Source organism: Tyto alba, unplaced genomic scaffold (assembly GCF_018691265.1).
Source record: "Tyto alba isolate M040663 unplaced genomic scaffold, T.alba_DEE_v4.0 Super-Scaffold_38, whole genome shotgun sequence".
Taxonomy (NCBI): domain Eukaryota; kingdom Metazoa; phylum Chordata; class Aves; order Strigiformes; family Tytonidae; genus Tyto; species Tyto alba.
This window is the reverse complement of record NW_024881313.1, coordinates 14,969,015-14,992,113: the sequence shown is the minus strand read 5'-3', so window position 1 is coordinate 14,992,113 and position 23,099 is coordinate 14,969,015. Positions and strand designations below refer to the sequence as shown.

At 39.3% G+C, this 23,099-nt stretch overlaps 1 protein-coding gene and 1 non-coding gene across 3 annotated transcripts in view; one reads left to right on the top strand and one right to left on the bottom strand.

Moving 5' to 3' along the window:
- The window catches only part of COL1A2 (collagen type I alpha 2 chain), a 40,665-nt gene extending 36,410 nt beyond the window's left edge, over nt 1–4,255 (top strand). For both annotated transcript variants that reach the window (XM_032991406.2, XM_032991405.2), the window contains exons 47-52: nt 359–412; nt 546–653; nt 1,070–1,316; nt 1,730–1,920; nt 2,998–3,240; nt 3,836–4,255. In XM_032991406.2, the coding sequence (XP_032847297.1) occupies nt 359–412; nt 546–653; nt 1,070–1,316; nt 1,730–1,920; nt 2,998–3,240; nt 3,836–3,982 (990 nt within the window). In that variant the 3' untranslated portion in view covers nt 3,983–4,255. The remainder of the gene's footprint in view (nt 1–358; nt 413–545; nt 654–1,069; nt 1,317–1,729; nt 1,921–2,997; nt 3,241–3,835) is intronic.
- A 9,176-nt stretch (nt 4,256–13,431) lies between these two features.
- Nucleotides 13,432–13,505, bottom strand: TRNAN-GUU. Its single transcript has one exon. It is a non-coding gene; the product is annotated as a tRNA-Asn (tRNA).
- Between the last annotated feature and the right edge of the window lie 9,594 nt (nt 13,506–23,099).

The following is a 23,099-nucleotide window of genomic DNA, read 5'->3' as shown; positions in this document are numbered from 1 at the left end:
TAGGAATTGTAAAGCCTTCATATCACGGAGAAGCAGAAGTAATTTGTAGTTTTTTTCCCCTTCAAATTCTGGTATCCCCTTTAGGAGCTTTTATTTTAAAGCCTTCTCTGAAAATCTGAAGAAACAATATAGAGACATTTGTAGGTTATCCCCTTAAATACTTCTTTATGCTGTCTCTCCTCCCTCCCCAAAATAGGCATTTTATACCCCAGCTCCACTAATAAATGCCATTAGCCCTAGATTCCCATTCTCTGAGCCCAAATACACATGCTGACTATAGCTCCCTCTTGAATCATGCAAATACAAACGTGTGCCACTGCATTTTTTTTAATGACTATGCATGTTTCTTTCCCAATAGGGCCAACATGGTGATCAAGGTCCTCCTGGTAACAATGGCCCTGCTGGCCCAAGGGTATGTGAATTTAAGAGCATATTGAAATAACTCTCCCATTCCTTTTGTGCAATATATATGTACACTCCCATTTATATGAATCTCTATTTGTAGTGTTTTCTACTGTCATTAAACTGTTCGGGTTTCCTTTTAGGGTCCACCTGGTCCTTCTGGTCCTCCTGGTAAAGATGGTCGCAATGGTCTCCCTGGACCTATTGGCCCTGCTGGTGTGCGTGGCTCTCATGGTAGCCAAGGACCTGCTGTGAGTATAACTTATTTTACGTTGATTTAACACATTTATGTCACAGTTACAAGAAGATCACTTAAAAAGCCTAGTAATTTAGGAAAGGATGTGGTTTTATTTATTAAAAAAATAAAAGAATTCCAAATGTCTGTTGTTATTTAACATTAAGCATTTCCCTGATAGACCTGAAGTCCTTGTTCATGCCATATGACCAGGCAGCAGATACACAAAGAAGATGTGGTAGTCCTACACTGTGCATCTTCTACTGCCTGAGCCCATAGTAGTCATCACAGGGCAAGTCCATATGTACTGCCTGAGATTAGAACTAAGGGTGCTCAGAGTTAAGTAGGACTATGCATGTGTGAAAGCATTTAATTGAGAGAACCAGATGTCTAATAGAATGCTTCTTGTGTTTTGCTTCTGAAAAACTCTAGGGTCCCCCTGGTCCTCCCGGTCCCCCTGGTCCTCCTGGTCCCAATGGTGGTGGATATGAAGTTGGCTATGATGCAGAATATTACCGGGCTGATCAGCCTTCCCTCAGACCCAAGGATTATGAAGTTGATGCCACTCTGAAAACGTTGAACAACCAAATTGAGACCCTGCTGACCCCAGAAGGCTCCAGAAAGAACCCGGCTCGCACCTGCCGTGACCTAAGACTTAGCCACCCAGAATGGAGCAGCGGTACGTTAGTGCCAGATCCTTGCCCCTTCTGGCTCAGGGAGCACTTCCAGCTAATGAGCTGTCTTTGACGAATGGTATCCTTGGCCACCCAGTGAAAATTACTGAGTGATCAGTGAAGAAATTCTCCCTGCCTCCACTGAAAATAGATACAAGGACATTGTGAAAAGCTCTTTATAGTGTGATTATTGCAATAATCTTTCAAAATAATACAAAAATATTTAACCCTAGCTTTCAAATACAGTTTCTTGCACATTAACAATCTAATATACATATTTATCCCAGTTATCACCTTAATATTGTACCTGGTTGTGATATTTACGACCTTTCTCTGAGTTCCTATATCAAACAAGAGAATATAAACTGAATGCAAATGTTAGGCTGAGTGTTGTTCACATGTCTTTCCTCAATGGCAGGCTTCTACTGGATTGATCCTAACCAAGGCTGCTCAGCAGATGCCATTAGAGCATACTGTGACTTTGCCACTGGTGAGACTTGCATCCATGCCAACCCTGACAATATTCCCGCTAAGAACTGGTACATCAACAAGAATCCCAAGGACAAGAAGCACATATGGTTTGGTGAAACTATCAATGGTGGCAGCCAGGTAAGCGTTACATGGGAGGATGACTGTTTCCTACAGTGCTCTCTGAAGAATCCCCAATCCACTAACTCTCAGCAAACAAACACATAAATAAATCTCTCTGAGGGGAAATATGAAAAACCTTCTATCTCAAGGGAACAGAGCTCCAGTTCTGATTTAGATCACAGTTTGCTAAGAGGATTTCTCAGTGTTGTTCTAATTTTTCTTGGATTCTGCACATGATCAGTTCACCGTGACTAATGGCTATTGCTAAGGGAAGCCTGGACTGGGATATGGTACATTAGTATAAATACAGTCCAGAAACTGTCTGAAAAAGTAAGAAAAACATCTTTGCTTATTCTTTTAATTGCGACTTTTTACATATGACACTGTTCCTGGAAAGTTATTTATATTACACATCACAGATCCTGAGTGTATGCCACTGAAACATTCAGAATTGCCAGTGTAAGTAAAAACAAGAAATATGTCTACTTGCATGTTAGACGCTATATGAGCCAATTGTAAATAAATCACTTTGTACAGCTAAGGAGATCTAATTACATAATTCTTAAGTGAAATTGCATTGATCTTATGATGAAATCAATGTCCAAGATCTTTAATATAAGAATGTAAGATGGATCACACTGGATCAGAACAATCTAGGGTCTTGTTTCTTACAGTGACTAAAAGTAGATGCTGTAAAAGAATACGAGAATGAAGTAAACATTTGTAGTATCCACAGTCACTAGTCTGTTAGACTCAAAAAAATGCCAAGGTTTTCTTGAGACAGGCATTGTTTATGTTTTTTTATGGAAACAATAGATTTCTTTTCCTTGAACTTAACTGATCTTGTCTTTGAATCCACATAAACTGTTAACATCCAATCTTGGAACAGAGTTCTACAATTTAACTACATCCACTCATGTCTGGTTTTCAAGTTTTATTTGATGCTCTTTAGCTCCGGAGTTGCAATAGACAAGTGATTCCAGACTTACGTGATTAATTTTTTTTATGTTTCTAGGGCAAATGTCACATACTTCCACTGCAAACATCCACCTTTCCCCAGCAATACAACTGATGGTGTTCCTTTCTGTTTTTCAGTTTGAATACAATGATGAAGGAGTGACCTCAAAGGATATGGCCACCCAACTTGCCTTCATGCGTCTGCTGGCCAACCATGCCTCCCAGAACATCACCTACCACTGCAAGAACAGCATTGCCTACATGGATGAGGAAACTGGCAACCTTAAAAAGGCTGTTATACTGCAGGGATCCAACGATGTTGAACTACGAGCTGAAGGCAACAGCAGATTCACTTTCAGCGTTCTGAAGGATGGCTGCTCCGTAAGTAACGCAGAAACCGTGGGCACTGTGATTGCCCATGCTTAAACCAGTGATTAGGGACAGAGTTGTGCTTTGATTCAGAATTGGAATATCAGCCAGACCAATAAAATTTTACCCAGTGAAGATTAAATAGCCTACAAAGCCAACTGTGTCAGCTCTTCAACAAGTGGGAAGGACTGGGGTACAAACAAATCCTAACTTTTACAGTGCAGCGTGTCAAAAAAAAAAAAAATGCATTTCAGAAGGACCAGACCCGAATTCTGTGCAAGCTGAAGATTGGTGAGAAAATAGTGCACAAGCTGTAGAAGGGGCAGGATCTTTAAATCCTGAAAAACTCAGGCAGGGTTCTCTGAGGATTTAACATCAGTGTGAATAAGATGGTAGTTTATGTAGAGCATCACACATACGACTTCAGAAGATTAAAGTAAAGATTTTCTCTGTATCAGAGATCTAAATAGTTGGATATAGGTACCTGATTTGCAAACAATGGCAGGAAAATTAATATGAAACTCTTTCAGGAATTATCCATTCAGGTGAAACAATTCTCAATACTATGAGCAATGCAATAACAATCATAACGAATCTTCTCTTGCAGAGAAAGAACAATGAATGGGGCAAAACAATTATTGAATACAGAACAAATAAGCCATCTCGCTTGCCCATCCTTGACATTGCACCTTTGGATATTGGCGGCGCTGACCAAGAATTCGGTTTGGACATTGGCCCAGTCTGTTTCAAATGAATGAACTAAAATTAACTTAAAGCCTCTCCCAAATTATTCTCTTGTCATTTCTTTTTATAATGAAAGCTGACTCCTTCCATTTCTTCTGTTCATCTACTTGCTTAAACTCTGGGCGAAAGAGAAGGAGAAGAATTGATTGGAGCATTGTGCAATGAAATTTAATTCAGCCCCAAAAGGACTTGGAAGTCTTTCAAGATTTAACACCTTGCTTTGGGAAATGTCAACCTTTGTAAAGAAAAAAAAAAACAAAATAAAAAATCATGAAAGTTTGCACCACTTGTGGCCTTTGAATATCTTCCACAGAGGAAGTTTAAAACCACAGCTTCCAAAGGTTTAAACTACCTCATACACTAAATCAAGTGTGATCCACATCTTTTGTAGGTACTTCTCCATATGATCTGAGGTACTTTCAGTTCCACTCAAAATACAGTGGTGCTAATTGCATTATTACGGAGTATCTTCCCAATACTTGAACTTTGATGGTGCTAGTAGCATTTAAAGTATCACTTCTCTGTTTCTTTGAAGTCTGTCTCAAAACTTAGAATGTCCTGTCTCACCCACAGCTTAAGCACGTGGATCATTTTTCCTCATCTTTGTCCTCTTCCTCCAAAGTCAGGTGCTCCTGCTTTCAAATCTCATTCCATCTTCAATGGGTAAAAAAAAAAAATTCATCATTTCTCAAAAAAAGAAAGAAAATGTATTTTGTATATGTGAGATGTTTAAATAAATTGTGAAAAAAATGAAATAAAGCATGTCCAGTGTTCCAAAAGAAACTATTTAATGAGTTACTTGCTTAGATGCATTGACAGATATTCATACCCAGAATTTACAATGCATTTGCATTACCACAACTGTCTTTTCCTATTGCTGTAAAACATTTGGTTAGAGCATTCAGAGGCTGCCTACAACTGTCTTAAGGGTGTGATTGTCTACTTGACTCTTCATTTCAACACCACCTTTTGAAAAGTCCACAAGAAACTCAGTAACTCCGTGCCTCATAGTAGGAGAAGTTCAGAAGCAGAAATTATCTCTTCCTTTTTTCCAAATGCTAAGCAGGATTAATGGCCGAAAGAAGGATCATCTTCTCACTTAAAGGTAGAAGGTAAAGGAAGCCTTTGTCTTGAACACAGAAAGCTCCTTGGTGCTGAGAGCACTGTGCTGGCTGATGCCGTGCTGTAATCAGCGGAACTGTGCCTGCGTGCTTTTGAAATGACGTGCATAGTCCACATAAGGAATCTCTAAATTTAGTTGTCTTGTCAGGGTTTGTTAGGGCCTTACAGTTCGTTCAGTTCCGTGTGAGACACAGAACTATCTGCTGTTGCTAACCGAATTTACTATCACAAAAAACACCACGAGAAGCAAACACAGCTTTTATCAGAGGCCCTTTAAGAGACTGCTATCATACAGTGCTTTTCTGAAAACGCTAAAGGAACTGCAATTCCAGCAGCCGTGGTTTTGGAATTGGAGGGGTGCTTGGGAGAACACACAAAGGACCGTGAAGACAACAGCAAAAGCAGGTAAGGGGAGAGGTGAGACAGGCTTCATCAGCAGGAACCCCCGAAGGGAAGTGTGAAGAAAATATCCAGAAGGTCCCCGTAACCTGAAGAAAGCACCGCTCCAAAGGTTAGCAGCTGAGAGTCTGAAGGCAGCTCCAAGTGGTGCAAGGAGGAATAAGTACTGAAAACTGTTTCTAAAGGAAGTTGTTCATTCTTGCTTGCAATGAATTCATTAAAGAAGAAAGGGCTAATATCAAAACATGGCCCGAAGTGCAGCTGCTATTTGCCCACAGCTGTGTGCTGAATTAGTAAAAGGGGAATTGCCCTGATAAAATACAGCTCATTTTTAATTGAGTAAACCATACTGCAGGTAAATACCTGTAAATTTATTTATCAGACCATGATGATTCTTAAAGTGCTAGTATTTCAATCATTGTCTTAGTATTTCAAAATACAATTTTTGTTGTTGTAAACAGAAAATAATTAAATGCTTTCAAATGGTAAGAGGTTTTTTTTTTTTTTTTTCTCATGTAGGTTATATACAAACCAGGAAGTTTCTACAGGGACTGAAAAGATAAAATTACATTCCTCAGTCTATGTAATCCACTATGATGTATGCAAATATTATTGCTAGGACTGGGAGGTGGACTATTGCTTCCGGTGAAGGGAAAAAAAACCCCACAGTTAAAATAACACTTGAGATTTAGAAAGGAAACTACAAAGGGCAAACGCTGTCTCTTTTGTCATCTTCTGATTTCTCTTCTGTTCTCTGTGATCTATTCCATGGCAAGTCCTGCTAAGCAGAGAATGCTTCCTTTCTCCCTGCCCATTGGTAACATCCAAATTCTTTGGTATTTTCACACCTTTGCCACAAAAGTGAACTCATTTGGAAATTAAATCAGAAAAAAAAACATAGCACCTACCTCACAACTTCCAGCCTCACTAGCACCAAGAAGATACTCACTTTGGCCTGCAAGTTTTGAATTCATTGGAACTTACTGCATGATCAAGTATTTTGCTTATGCTATGTACAATATTGAAGAAACTGTCATTCCTCTCAAGGATCATAAGTGAAAATAAGTGAGCTGAATGGCTGACAGGGCAGGGAGCCTTTATATTTTCTAATTTCAGGAATATAAAACGTTGAATAAACTTCTGGTAAAGTGAGCTTAGTCATCTTTGGGAGTGGTCTGCCTCCCTCTTCTAAGGATTATCTGTGGAGAATTTAATTATGAGCAGGTACGCATCAGCAGTAATGCAACTAGACCATTAGCATAAATTAGTTAAAACAACGGGGTTTAAATAGATTAAAGTTTTCATTTGGAACAAGAAAGAAACCTGGAAGGAAAGGAAAGCAGCTGGAGTAACTAAGTGAAAGATAAGTTTGCAGCAAGCAGTGGCTGTGCTGCATAGGAACAGGGTGGCTAGAGAAGGGGCGTAAGGCTGGGCAGGGAGAGGAGGGAGCCGCCGACACGCACAGTGCTCCATTGTGATACAGCTGTGTAAATGGAATTGCTGCAGCATTTTCCTCCCTGGAATCTGCAAGACCGATCACCCATTTGTGTGATCAATAAATGTCTCCTGCCAGCTCTTCTTACGCCATCTCCCTGGGAGATGAGCAGAGATTAAAAGGCTCCTGTCAGTAGGTGCTTTGAACTGCTGAAACTGCAGTCTCCGGTACAAACACTCCTTCCTGCATCCATAAATCTTACTAGAAAGTCTTCAGAAGTAAAGTGCCTCTGCACGTATGAACTGGGCCTGCTACAGAGCGTTCTTGACACCTGCATTTTACTAGTTGTAATGGGCAACAGCTCTTGGGACTGGTTTGCACTTTTGTAAGAATGTATTTCCATAAGCACAATTCCCTCTCAGTCAGCCTGCGGTCCCAGTATGCAGGGGAATCTTTCAGATAAACAGGAATCAAACACAACTGCAGTTGCCAGGGGTGATGAATTCAGTCCCCCCCTTTCCTTGCTCCTCTTGAGCATAACTTGCTTTCCTGGGCCTAGTGTCAAGCTGATAGATACTGTTTCTCATTTCAGCAGGCTGAGCTGGCAGCACTTTGGGCTCTCTGTAGCTTGTGCTTTTGCGTGAACATGGCTTAAATAGGTGAAAAATAGAGGTGATGAGAACACCATAAATTCAACCAATGCAGAGAGAAAAGAAACTCAAAACCTGGAAAGCGGTTGTAGGAGGGACAGATGTGACTGTGCAGGCTACTACGCTGGGAGGAGAATCAGGAGCCACTGACAATTATCTTAAGGATCTGTATTTATCAGTTTAAAATATGAATACTGTGCTAAAGACCATGAATAGACAAATTTCCTTTAACACAAGTAAGTGACAAAACAACATTAACAGATTAACAGATCTACACTTCTACCACACAGGTTTAAATTGCAGCTTTTGATGTGACTTTCGATTAGTTTTGCTGTAGTGCTTAGTGGTTTCAGACAGGATCTACAAGCTTCTTTCCTACCACCCACTTGATGCAGTGTTTTACGGTATTAGAATCATGTATACCAATTTCAAACAACAGGATCATAGCAAGTTCAAATAAAGAAATTCTTAGGTATACTACCAGAATTAATCTCTAATTGATACAGTTTTACTCACACTTCATTCCTTCCAAGCTCCTTAAAAAACTGGTAATTTTATGTGTTGCCTCCCCGTAAATCTCAGATGCAAAATTAATGCAATCTACAGTGCATAAACTAAGATTTTCCATAGAAATTACTGTATGTCCATATTCGCAGGCTGTAATAAATTTGTCCTTTCCTATAAAATAGGTGGTTGAATACAGGTATTAAGCGACCAAAATTTCCTAAACATGATTCCATGTTTACATATACTCTCCATCTACTCATGAAATTATGGTTCTCATTAAGCCAAATATAAGTATCAAAACAAACAAATACAACACTTGAATGCCGTTTTGAACACAAGCATTTGAAATATATATATTAGTTCCAATAATTATTGTCAACACCATCTTAAAATCACTCATATTTTATTTTATCTTACTGCTTTCAAGCTACTGAAACCGGTTCTTCCAATGAAATGAAACAGGTTTTCCCAAAAGCCAATTCTTAAGACCCTTAGTGAAACAGCAAGAGTTCTCCACCATTTCCACACGCGGAGTGCACCACCTATTGACTTAGACACTAATTACCAGCCCTTGAAGAGTATTTCTCTAGGGTTTTTTTCCCGAATTCACTGTCATGGTTACTGTCCAAATCTTTTGAGCTTCCTGTGGCCAAAAATATCCCAACGGCTATTTCTGAAAAATATCAGCATCACAATTAATTCTAAAAATATATTAGCTTATCAGAAGAACATCCATCCAAACCAGGAAAGCTCCTGGCAGCAAACTGCAGTCTCACTCAGGGTAGAAAAGGCTCAAGACAATAATAATTTAGTCTGTTAGTTGTCAGGTTCTATGAATCTGAAACAGCAGATGCAAATTCATCTGAGTAATAGCTCACAATGAAGAAAATCCTAGTTAACATTTTGACCATAACTCACCTATTAGTCTCTTGCAGCCACCTCTGTGCAAAGATACTGATGTTAAGCAGCCTTCTGTCATTTTAGGTTTACAGTACATTTGGTAGTGATCTGGAACAGGTTAAAGCTAAAAGAATTTAATTTACAGAGGAACTGCAGAACTGGGTTCCTTCTCTTCATCCAGACACACAGTCCTGCTATGAGGTTTATAAGGACACAGTTGGCAAAGAGGAAGGAAATTGAAGATGGCATCTCACAGGCGTCTCTTTCTTCATCTCTGTCTTCCTGACAAATTGCTAGATGCTTACTCAGCTCCCATGGTGAGGGCCTTTGAGCATACTCTGTGTTTTCAGACAAGAAAATTGATTGGAGAAGTAAAGCATTTATACCACCTCTCTTTCTAAGCAAGCCAATTACACTGGCATCACTCCAGACTATTTAATTATATCTTAATCCATGGCAAGGTTTCAGCTCTGTCCTCCTGTTGTCTGCCTGCACTTCTGGAAAGGTTAAAAGCTATTTTTGCAAGGCAGAGAGAGCCTTGTCCTGAGGCATAAGTGGAAGCCATTAACAACTGCACCCATGCTTGAGTAAATCACTCACAACCCACTAAATTAGCCTCCAGACCTCACGGTGGGACTTCATCATCAACAATTACGCTTTACACGAATATATATACAGGGTTAGCATGAGGTTCATAATGGGAGAAAGTGGTAGCAAACCAATTCGAGGTGAGAATGGGTTTGGATGCCCTCTCATCACTGATGGAGGGCACAAATTTCTTCCACAAATTGCCACAGCAGAAGTCAACCAACAGGGTTATTTCTGAACTGCCACAATTCCAAGACACCTACCATGGCAACACACCGGCTGTAGCATTTATTGGGTGTTTGATAGGAACAACCTCTGCATCAAGTTCCTGAAGCATTAGCTCCACAGTAGGAGTGAAGAACATTTTTCCTCCATATTACAGGTCAGAGTGAAGAATCAGGCCCTGACTTACTGGCACAGGCAGGCAATGCCACAGACCTTGTATTTCTATCATCATGCATCTTTTTTTTTTCAAAAAGAATGTATTTCTCACTTCAGTAAGCAAGAAAGGGATCTTTGATCCTGTGTCTTGAGGTGTAACTATTTTTTTTAAAATTCCAACTATCCAGGAGAGCAGCATTTCCTCAGCCTACTCATACTCTTTCTGAAAAAAAAGCTAGGTTACCTAAAGACTGATAGGAACAATAGGATGTCTGAGTAACTAAATAATGTAGTAGTAAAAACTAGATGTTATAATTATTGTGAATATTAATTAACCATTTAACTACATTTAATTAGGACATTATTGGTTAATGCTGGTATTGTACTATTAAATATCAATAATTACATAATTACATAATGTGATAATTAGAAATTACCCATTAAAATACATAATTTGCTTTGGGTTTACTGTTCAAGTGGTTCTACCGTGTTCATGACTGTTGGAGGAATACCTGTCCCTTTCTTCTTTCCACATCTTCTCCCATCCTTAACACCAGTATGGCAGACTATCTCACCCTGCCAGCTCTCGTTCTACACTTAGGTGGTTTTTTTTGTTGGTTTTTTTTTTTTTTTTTTTTTTAAGTGGACCCTTCCATTACCCCCTGCTATACCCAAAAGCTTGTTGTATTCTTCCCGGAAGCAGTAAATACGGCCAGGTTCTCAGGCCTGGGCAAAATCATGCAATAGCCTAATTGCTGAAATGATCTTCTCTACTTAGTGGTCTAAAGGACAGAGCTTTGTCTTCATTAAATCTTCCCTCCATAATGATTACAGGCTTTTCTGGGCAATATTGTCCAAAGCGGTTTACCACTACCTTTTGGTTAAGGTATTTAGCATGTTGAGGTGTTAGTCTCTGCTCCTGATTCCCAGTAAATTCACTACACAGTGCCTAGAATATGTGTCAAGAAGAATCACCCACACAAAGCCTTCCTTAATTTAGGCAAAATGCTTTTCATGTATACAGTTGTTTCTGGTTGATAGTCTTTTTTACCTTCTCCTTAGTTTTTATCTGTCAGAATTTAGAAGGAATAAGACTAACTCTAACCTCTCAGTTCAAAAGAACACCCATGGCTATTATTGCTGTACCTATCTCTACACCATATTTGGTTTACCAGTCATATAAAATTTCAATCCGTACAGAAGCTGCACATACCTGAAATGATTAGTTCCCCAGACTCTGCAATAAGACCCATAGGATCTCTGCTTATTCTTCTGGAGAGGAGCAAAGAGGGCAAACCACATCTATGCAGAACACTTGCTTCACAGTACACAGAGTAGAGTTAAAGTGTATATCAGCTTCACCTCTCTCAGCTGCTTTCATTTGCAAATAGATACAAGAGTTCCTTTGAACGTTTTCAGTTCCATATTTGGTTTTGGGGTACAGACTTCAAATACTTTATTTCATATAGTTCCTGTAACTTTTGAAACTTGTTTTAGTTAGTAGTCTCCAGTTTGTTGAATATCTTAAGAGCTAAGGTTAAGAATTCCTTCCCTCTGCAAGCCAAGCTGGTGGCTTGTGCCTACAGATGACAATGTCCTTGGCTGACTCCAAGTGAGAGCTAACGTTTCCACTCCCTCCTCCTGATCTGGGATGCCCTCAGCTCCCTTGGGAGTATGAGCTCTTTGTTTCTTCTGGAGATTCGGGAATGACATTCCTACCCCTCATCCATCCCACAGCAGCTTAACCATTAAATATGTGTTTTGACAAGCATGTCCAATAGTAAACAATACTGTTTCTAAGACCTTGCTCATGTTTAAGCCAGTGTTTCTCTGGCCCTGTATACAAAGATATTACCATCTCCATAGCCTTTACTGTTTTCTGTAGATCAGGATCTCATAGATCACTTCTCTGTAATAAGACTTGGGTATTCATTCCAGGTGTGACCAAAATGTTAATAAAATTACAGACCAAAGCCTGACATTTTGATTAACTGAGTTTCTCTCTCACGTTCTTTCCAGGTCCATATCAATGTTCTTATCTTCTCCTTATCCTCTGCTCCAGAAACTTAGTCTATAAACCTGTTCTCTGTGTTAACTCTACAAAAATACAGTGGAAATTTCATATGTAACAACTCAGAAGCTGTTTTCTGTGGCTTTGTCTAAACTCCTTTACTTCTTTACCACAAATACGGTAGTGCACTGTTCAAACACAACATGAAGAATAATTGCATTGATTCCTATTGACCCCTTCATCTGTTTCTTAGCATGGTTATGAAGTTTAATAGATAATTTCAGTTAAATTCTTTAACTCTTCAGTTAAAGCCTTTTACTATCTGAAGCTCTGAAATTTATGTTAGCATGATCTTCTAAAAAATAATTTTAAACTGATTATCTGATACAATCTGGATTTAGTCTGTTGAAAAATAACTGGGAATTCTTTTCCATTTTCAAGTTACTTTGCAGTCTTCTGCCATCTTGAGGGCATAGAGGCATCTTCTGAAAAACAGAAGGTGTTTTTAAGACTGGTGCCTTATTTGTAGTGTGGAAGCACTGTCAAAGCCAACATACAAGAGCAAAGATCTCTTCTGGTTTTATTAGCTGCTCTTTTGCACCCAGATCAAGGGCAGCATTTTTTCTTGGCTATTGGCTCAGCTAATTGTCTGCTTCCTGCTCCCAAGTACACTAGAGTTCTTGCCTTCAGCTTTGAAACCAGCATTTTGCTTGCCTCTTTCCTAGTATTTAGATCCTTATGCTCCAGCACTATAGAAAGGAAGGCATCTCAAAAAGATTAAATTCTTGCACATATCAAGAAAACAGGCAGATGGGCAGTGGAGGGAGAGCCCTGACAGTTTTCCCTGTGAGATAAGGACTGACTCATGAAATGATGACAAGAGAGACCTGCTAAAGGATATGGGCTTCAGTGGTTTCACTACATATGGATTTATTCTGGTTTTAGGCTTTAGCAATTACCGAAGTGTGCCCTGCACAGGAAATTTAAAGCTAGAAGCAAACAGTAACAGCTGGCCTGCAGATTCCTATTCACCAGGCTTTTACACAAAATTTCTGGAAATGTCACAACTACTCAGCTATCTGTTAATTACTAAATGACAAATCTTTGCTAAGCCTGAGGTGCACAATATCCCATGTTGGTATTTTGTATATATATGTTTACATTTCAAAATCCTAAAATGATATCAGTTAGAGCTCATAGCAACACAACAGAGCACCATATAGACAGATACAACAGAACAGTATGAATGCTGAGAAACACCCTGTAATATTATGCTTAAATTAATTATTTCTATGTGCTTTCATCTTTAAATACCGACCCATGGAAATATTTCAGTCTGCTAATCTATTGCAGACACTTCAGCAAACTGTAGTTGTATAGAACCATAGAATGGTTAGGGTTGGAAGGGACCTTAAATATCATGTTGTTCCAACCCCCCTGCCCCAAGCAGGCGAAAGGGGCAAAGCCGTCCCTGGGTGGGCTCGAACCACCAACCTTTCGGTTAACAGCCGAACGCGCTAACCGATTGCGCCACAGAGACTCCCTGGCTGCTGGCATCTTCATAATAAAAAATAATTTTTCTTCTTAAAATAAAATTACCTTCCTAAAAACATTGATTCCAAGTAGCAGAGATACTCTGCCCTGAATCCTACTATATCATAGTATCTTTCAAGCTGAAAAAACCTTACAATACAATGCTTCATTGTAGTTGATCATTTCATAAAAGGTCAAAGTAATTCGGTGCTAAATTCAAAAACTACTCAACAGCACCCTGCAAATTCCAGTAAGAAATTACAATGGAAAAATAAATAAGTTCTTCCCTATTGGAGAAATTATATTGGGTGGCAGGGTCTCCCTATTAGTAGTGAGAAAAGAGCCTTCCTCCAAAATCAACAGCTAGGTCTATTTTCCTCCCTGAACCTCAGTCAAGCATATCCACCAAATTTCAAACTTTTTAAAAGAAACTTGGAAATGAGCATAATTCAAAAGGTCCAGAGTTATATCAAGTCCACTGAGAAATGACTTAGAGATATCTTTATAAAAACTGTCTTCTTCCATTTCTAATACAGCTTAGTTTTCACTCTTAAAAGAATATTACAGAATCAAGGGTACAAATACCAGTTGCTTGGAAAAATCAGAGCTGACAAGACATTTAATAATTTCAAAAAAGTGTATTTTTGCACTGATGTCCATAACAGTCAATTACAATTTTTCATTCACGAATAAAGCTTCTCATACTTTAACTTTTCAATTTCAGCTTTTGTCCCATAAACTAGTCACACCTTTCCATTTTTATATTTGCTTTTAAGTTATAAATTCCATAGCTCGTTCATAGCTCATTCCACAGTGAAATACATGCCACTTTTACAATCACTGAGTTTTACCGCCTGAAATACTGCTGGATAAGCAACAGCAGCTGAGACCACGAAGGGAAGACTGCTGAACGAGGACAGCTTAAAAGGTGCTCTGCAGAGCTGTAGTTTTCTAAGTGGCCAGGGCATCCTCCCTCCAGCAGCATTAAATAACCTAGTCAAGTGTTCGCCAACTGACATAACAATATTTAATATTTTACTTCCTATTTTGAAGAGGTTCTGAAACACCAAACTGAATAAAAAATAGTGGTAATCATACATGAGTGAAAAAATGTCAGTTAGCTTTGGGGTCTGAAACCCTGTGGAACATTCTTCCATTTTTTATTTAGCCAAATGTCCTTTGTGACACTGGTTTGCCTCAGTCCAGTCTCAAGGATCACAGGATTTAGTTTCCCATCCCAGTATTTTCCGATCCATTGGGATATTTTCCTATCCCAGTGTTCAGGCATTATTGCGGGCAGTAATAGCTGCTTCACTTCTTGCCTTCCTTTCTCACAGAAAAGCTTTGCTTTCTTGTTCCAATTTTTTACCCACCTTCAACCCTCAAAAAGTCACTCCTTCCTTATACTGCTTTTATGCTTGTGAATATTGTTTTGCAAGGAAATCCAACTTTCCTCATTATCTGAGCCTTTTCATGATGTTGTTTTGATAACTCTCTAGGTTTTGCCTGCTTTATTCTTTTCCTTGCTGTGTTTTGCTCTATATTGTTTGTTGACCCCATTGCAGGTTTTGAAAACTGAACAGCATCAGTAGGCACAAGTCATGAACAAAACTGTAAGAGTAGGTGCTGTGCAAGCACAAAGCAAAAAGATTTCTCCTAGAGTAGAAACAAGAGTGAAGCCTATCCAAGCTGTGCTAGTGGACAAGTTGGCATGTGAAAAGACTTTTAAAGAGCTTTTAATAGGACTTCTAAGACTTCTAATATCTTATAAAACATATTTAAGAAACTACATCTTTAGGCCTAAGCTATTTCAAGATGATGTCATGGGAAAGAGAAACAAAGCAACAGGGAATTTGAGCACCAAAAAAAACCAAAAAACAAAACAAAACAAAACAAAAACAAAAAAACAAACAAACAAAAAAACCCAAACCAAACCAAACCAAACCAAAACAAACAAACAAAAAAACAAACAAAAAAAACCCCAACAGATTTGTTTCAGTAACACAAAGTATAAAAATTAGGCTAAAGACTGGATCTAGTTAGCCTAGAGACAGGAGGAAAAGTCAGTTATATTGTCCTGGTAGATTTGTAGTAATGCAGCTTTATATTAGTAATTAGCTATTAACCCATAGAAGGGATGTGCACTCAGACACTGATCCTCTGGAATGAATTCCATGCTCGTTCAGATGTTTGCACTTCAACATGCACTGAATTTTTAATCTACATCTCACCATCTGAATCTTGGACAAGACTTAACAGTTGGACCAACTACTAGTATTTTTTTAGCATTTATTTAGTTAATATTCTTTAACATTTTGAAATGTAGAAACAATCAGTACTAAGTTATTTTCCCTTCTGTTAAATTTATAAAAAACTATTCTGCCTATACATTTCTTTCATGCAATCTTTTATTACATTTTTTTAGTTCATTTGCAACATTCCCTAATTAGTAATCTCTGTAAAGTTCTTCCTGGAACTTTTTTGCCTCTCAGCTTCACATCAGGGTAATCAATAAATGAAAATCAACTCTCACTCACATAGGTACCTGATCTTTTTATCAGAGTACACCTACTTAACATCTGCAACAAAGGTGGCCGTTGAAGCAGGATGTGTTTTAGCTGCACACTAAGTGTAAGCTGCCTGAGACTTTGATGTAAGACTTTTTGAACTAAAGGGTAAGTATTTGTGAATGGGCCAGTATCAGACAGACTACTAATGCACTGCACAGAATGTTAATAATTATTAGTATTAATGATTTTTACTGGATATCACACTGATAGAAGTGAAAATTATGTTCTCACTCTCTGTTTTAAAGAGAACATGGTAATTACAAGATGGCATCTGTCTTGCTGGCAGCCTGAAGAGAAAGATTCTAATGCTCCCTGAACGTGACACAGCTTGGACAGTGGCTCTGTAGGTTTCCAAAGACTGCCCCATATATATAAGGAATTCTGAATTTTAAAGAGACACATCTGGAATGTAAGGGGATACCAGGATGAGGAACAATGTGAAAATTAAGTGTTGATGAAAAAATAACAACTCAGTTTGACAAAGAATCAACAGTGACAGCCATTTTCTCTCAACCAGGAGTCAAGAAAAGAGAGGGGAAAAATAGAAAAAAATAGTACCTGCACACCAAGAAACTCGTCTAAATTGAAAATTCTTAACCCATTACCATGATGAATACAAAGCTTTGAGGATAAGAATCTAAGCAGCTGAAAGAAAAATAGTTTTGCATTAAATGAGCCACACAGGGTCCCAGTCCAGACTCAAGACCGCACAGCTGCACAGCGATGGCCACACACTATAATGCAGAGAGGTGAAGCCTCTTGACTGTCCTTAATGGGCGAGAACAGATGACTTAAACATTTGCAATCTGCTTATTTTCCTTCCCTGCCTCCATCCCTCCAATCCACCTCTATTTCCGATCCACAGAAACATGAAATGAGAACACTATTAAGCCTCATGGTATAGAACCATAGATGTATTTATCTTTTGGTGATTAAGCTAAATATAGACTTTGCACAGGTGATTTCAAAACTACTTCACTTAATATCAGCTTGATTTTAGTACAGACTATTGACGAACCATTTTTATAACTGCTACAAAATTAGAAGTCTGTAGCAGTGGTAATTTGTGATAGAATTACTAATATCTTACAGGTTTGGTGGCATATTTGCTTCAGAATTTGGCTGAGACAGTATTCAGGGTACACTGTTTGATTGAACAAGTCCACTGAGGAAAAAGCCCCTTACTCTCTGTACTCCCTCTTCATTAATGTAAACAAATATTTGCAATAGATGGCTATCACACATGCACATACCACATGGAGACTTGATGTTTATGGGAAGATTGATGGCCATTATGAGATTGAAAACTCAGACATTGAAATGTCTGATGCTGTCATTTGGCAAATACAAAAAAGCTGCTGAAGCAAAAGCTACACTACTGAAAATATTACTCTGCCCAGGAATCTGTTGGAGATACAGCTTTATTTCTGGAATTACAGTATGTCCAGAGCAATCTGACAAAGCTGCACAAGTTAAATTAAGATGTGATATGGTTTGGGGTATGGCAGATCCTACTGATTAATTATTCAACACTTAACCTGTAAAGTAACATAGGGAATATTTGAGTTAGTATATAACAAGTAGTAAGTTCTCCATGAGCATATGAGCATTTTCCTTATGAAACTTACAGATTAGATGTAAATCAGAATTTTTCTTCCAGATCTGGTGCCTACATTCCTTGATATATAAACTTGTAAAAAGTTGATTCCACTCCTATAAGCATGTAAGAACTCTAAAGGGAAAATATCACATGAGAATGCCTTAGTATTCCTCTGACTGAGCATGTTTAAATATCAGCCCTCTGTAATAGCTGACTTTATACTACCGTGGTTACTTTATCTGTTCTTACATCCTTACAGGCCTTGGGATTGCCTTGTGCCTTTGACTGAGGACAGCAGATCTAACTCCAGAAGCTACACGTGGCTGTAATGCTGAAAACAGGAAAATCAAGAAAAGGAGATCTATTGTGAACTGAGCTTATCAGCAAACTCATATGTGCATGCCAGGTTTGACCCACGGCACAAAGTTCTCCTTCTATTTACACTGAGCCTGCCAAGCAAAGTCAGGAAGCAGTAAAGGAACAATTATGTCACCTAAATTATACCTGTGTAAATGACATTTGTCCAATTTAAATTTATTATCTGAATTGAACAGAGTGTTGCCATTGCTAATGGTAAATTATCCACCTTATTCTAATTTACAAGTAAATTACCACCACTTTACTTGCACCAGTTTTACAGAGGGAAGTCAATGATTAATTTAAAATGAATTGATTCACCATAAGTAGGTGGAGTTAGGTGAGATGAACCCCATCTTTCCTGATTGCTTTATTATATTGACACATAGGGGAAATAGTTGTCCTGATTTCAGCTGGGATAGAGTTAATTTTCTTCCTAGTAGCTGGTACAATGCTGTTTTTTTGATTTAGTGTGAGAATAATGTTGATAACATGCTGATGTTTTAACTGTTGCCAAGCAGCACTTAAGTCAAGGAGTTTTCAGTTTCCCGTGCTCTGCCAGCGAGGAGGGGCACAAGGAGCTGGGAGGGAGCACGGCCAGGACAGCTGACCCGAACCAGCCCAAGGGATATTCCATACCATAGGATGTCATGGCCAGTATATAAACTGGGGGGAGTTGGCTGGGGGGGTGAGATTGCTGCTTGAGCATCAGTCAGCAGGTGGTGAGCAGTTGCACTGTGCGTCACTTGGCTTTCTTGGGTTTTGTTTCTCTTTTTGTTATATTCCTTTTTGTTATAATAATTATTTTATTGATATTATATTTATTATTATTGTTGTTATTATGATATTTTCTTTTAGTTATTAAACTGTTCTTATCTCAACCTGTGAGTTTTACTTTTTTCCCAGTTCTCCCCATCCCACTGGTAGAGGAGGGTGCATGAGTGAGTGGCTGTGTGGTCCTTAGTTGCTGGCTGGGGTTAAGCCATGACAGTAGTGCAGCCAAAAACCACAGTAATATTTTTAGCTCATGTCATTAGTGACCATACATAACATCACAGTTTCTAATTAAAATAATAAATTCAGTTAAGCCAAGACTATATCTGTAGAAAATAGAAATGTGAAATCCCTCCTTGTGGCTTTTCACTCTTAATATTCACAGGTATTATCCCATGCATGCAGTAGTGTCACATCTCTGCCTCTCAAAGGAACCACTTCTCTGTTTGCTGGGTCTTCTCTCTGCGACTGCTTGGTGTTCCCCGCCCACCGGTGGCCTTTGGTGCTTCCAGAAGAGCATGCAGAAAGCCAGCATGAAGCTTTAGCATTTGCAAACCAAAAGCTGAGGTTTGACTGATCAGAAGAGCTAGAGGACTTCTGGTTTACTTCCAGCGCACTAAGTTTATCAGCAGACAGGAAAATAAAGTAGGTATACACTTTACAAAGCTGCTTCTAGCTAATAATAGTTCATGTCTGGAGTTGGTTTCATAGGGTACTTAGCAATCCCTAATTAGCCTTTTATATCAGGCCTTTTATATGTAGTGGGTTTGGTGTGAATTACTTAGGTATATGTAACGATGCTAAATTCAAATGGCTTGTGAAAGACTGCACACATGCAAACCACTTCCTAACTCATGGCACTTCAGCCAAAAGCTTCTCACTGAAATGAGGAGGATCCCTCTTGTCGAACACCTAAACAATGTCTCCAAAGGAGCAATGAAGCAAAAGCAGATGCCTTGCTCACATCCATGTAAATACTTTATATACACAGGTGGATTGTCTTAATTAAGCTATTCAACCTGCAACAGTTTCAGTATGCACTTGTACAGTCCTAAAATAACGCAGATGTAATCCACACATGGACTTTTCAGGCATCACTGAAGACCAGAGTTAGTGCTTCAGCGCAAATGGTGACTGCCCAGTGGCAGGCAGCAGATCTGGAAGGGCCCTCCAAAGGCTGTGGGACAGTTACTCTTCCTGGATGTTGACATTTTCTGATATGTCTATAAGCAAAAGTATTGTTGTTTTGATATCTTTTTGATCTATTTCTGCTGTTCTTTCTTAGGAAGAAGCTGATTTATGTGAAGATCCCTGAAATTCTCCAGGGATACTATCTTGCAGTAGAGAGTTGATTTTTTAAATTTTGAGATAAAATGTTAAATTTCCCTGTTCAAAGCATTGCAGCCACCCTAATTGAAAAGCTGAGTCAACATTCCAGGAGCTCGAGCTGAACTCCATACTTTCTCCATCTACACCGCTTACAGTAACAGTGTTAATTAGACACTCACAGTCAGAAATTCACCTTGCAGACTTGCAACATAGCCAGCAAATTTAACACAGTCATATTGCAGAATGAGACAGGCTGAGGTAAAAATGTTTTGGTTGGATGAAAAGTCCTACTTGTTCATGAATAAATGTTATAAAAACAAATGAAGAAAAGTATCTATAGTCCTCAATTTCATACGACTGTTAAGAATCATTAATGAACAGCAATGCAAAAAGCTACAAAAAATGTTCTAGTGAATACTTTCAGTTAGAGAAGCTGTTAAAAAATGTTTAAGTTCCTTCGTATGGTGTAAACTGCTTGCAGCTGTCATTTGCACATGTGTGAAATGAGGACAAAGAAAGCTAAGCACTAACAGAAATATATTAACAAATAATAAAGTTTGTTCACAGCAAGAAGACTTTAAAAATTCTTGGCTTTTTGAATGATGCATGACCAAAAAATATTACATGAATGGGAATTTTTCATTTATGGAGCAAAAGAGCCCATACTATGACCAGGTTATGGAGTTGTTTTTTTGTTGTTGTTGTTTGGGTTTTTTTTGTGGGTTTTCTTGTTTGTTTCTTTGGTTGGTTGGTTTTGTTGGTGTTTTGTTTTTTGTTTGTTTGGGTTTTTTTATCTTTGTTTGGTTTTGTTGGGTTTCTTAAGAAAAGAATAACACAGTAACTACAAATCTGTACACTTGGAGGTTCAGCTGGTACCTTTTTTCATCTCTCCCTCAGAGAATAAAACTGAACGCTTTAAAATAGTAAAGTGGTTTTACTATTTAAAACATTGTTGAGAAAGTGAATGAATTAACAGACTGAATTAAAAAGAAAAAAATGCAGATTATATATTGGCAGAAAGCAAAGACATTGGTTGGGTGGAAATGGGATATACATTGAGTATACAGCAACAGTGCACATCAGAAGAATACTTAGAACTCAAATTTTGTATGTACATTACGCTTGCATAATGCTTTAAATTCTTCTGTTTGTCATAATATTTGAAAATAAAACTTTGCTTGCAGTGTGTAGACTTCCTGTGTTTGTTTCAAATGTTTCACTTTTTTTTCCCATTTATTTTTTTCACATATTATTAAATGAATAATCAAATTCAGTGAATAGTGAACTTCCAGAATAGTGTTTTTGGATGACAGAGAAATGGAAGGATGGTGAAATGAAAACCAGACTTCTTTTATGTTCAAAATTCAGATAATTTGTTATTGTTATTTAACTGCTCAGTTAAAAAAAAAACCTTTTCCATTCTTTTTTTTTTTTTTTTTTTTTTGGCCAGTCCTAATGAAGAGAGTTCTGCTGGATCTGAGGGAGACTATCTCAACAAGGACAAGTGTAAGGTCTTACACCTGGGAAAACATAATCCAGGAGTGCAGCACAGACTGGGATCTACCTGGCTGGAGAGCAGTTCTGTGGAATGGGACCTGGGAGTTGTGGTGGACAAGAAGCTCGGTGTGAGTGAGCAGTGTGCTGCAGCAGCAGAGAAAGCCAACGGGGTGCTGGATTGCATCAACAAGGGCATCACCAGCACAGATAACAAAGTCATTATCCCACTCTACTCTGTGCTTGCCAGGCCACACCTGGAATACTGTGTTCAGTTTTGGTCCCCGCTTTACAAAAAAAGCTGTGGACAGGCTGGAGAGGGTCCAGGGGAGGGCCACAAAGTGATCAAGGGACTAGGAGGCCTGCCATATGAGGAAAGGCTGAGAGAACTGGGTTTGTTCAGCCCAAGAGAAGAGAAGGCTTAGGGGAGACCTTATCACCACGTTCCAGTGTTTACAGGGTGGCTACAAAGAAGATGGAGATTCCCATTTCACAAGGCGTCACATGGGAAAAACGAGGGGTAATGAGTACAAGTTACTCCTGGGGAGATTCCAGTCAGACACAAGAGTAAAATTTTTCTCTCTGAGAACAGCCACTGCAATAATCTCCCCAGGGAAGTGGTGGTTTCCCCAACACTGGACACTTTTAAGATTCAGCTGGACAGGGCGCTGGGCCATCTTGCCTAGACCGTGCTTTTGCCAAGAAAGGTTGGACCAGATGACCCGCAAGGCCCCTTCCAACCTGGTATTCCACGACTGGATGGTTCCACAATCTGTCAAGCACATCAAGTACTTCATCATGAACCCAAGCCTTGACAGCTGCTGTTTGTTTCCCATATTTATACAAACACATACTGAACACTTTTCCTGAGCTTTATGTTTGTTTATATATGGTTTATACATGGTCACTTGATTTTGTGGAAATGTGCTTCCTGTGACTGCCTGCCCACCGTGGGCCCAGCGGGTTAGGCGGGCAGCTTCTCACCACCGCCTCAGGTGAGGGCCAGGTCTTGGACAGCAGATTCGCTGCCCTGCATCTTTCCCCACGTATGACTCAAGTAACTGCCTGTGGAGCAACAGGATTCCTTTTTTTTTCCGTTTTGTGTTTTTTTTTTTTTTTGTTTATTTTTCCTGTAAACCCGGGTAAACGTATGAATGTAGACCGGCTTCCTTGTCCAGCCTGATCTGCGTCCAGAGGGAGCGAACACCTCCCAGCTTGGGCTGACCACTTCCACGCCAGCTGAAGAGTGCCAAATGTGTAAAAACCGCTTTACTTGGAAAAAGGCCAGCACTGCCCAGCGCCAGCAGTCCCGTACCGGCTCAGGTACGGCACCTCGCCCAGGTACTCCTTCACATGGAGCACCGTTCCAACCACACCCCCCCCCCCCCCCCCCCCCCCCCCCCCCCGGCGAGGAGCCGGGCGCCGGCAACGAAGGTCCCCACCTCGCAGCCGCCTCCCCAGCCGCGCACCTCGGCCC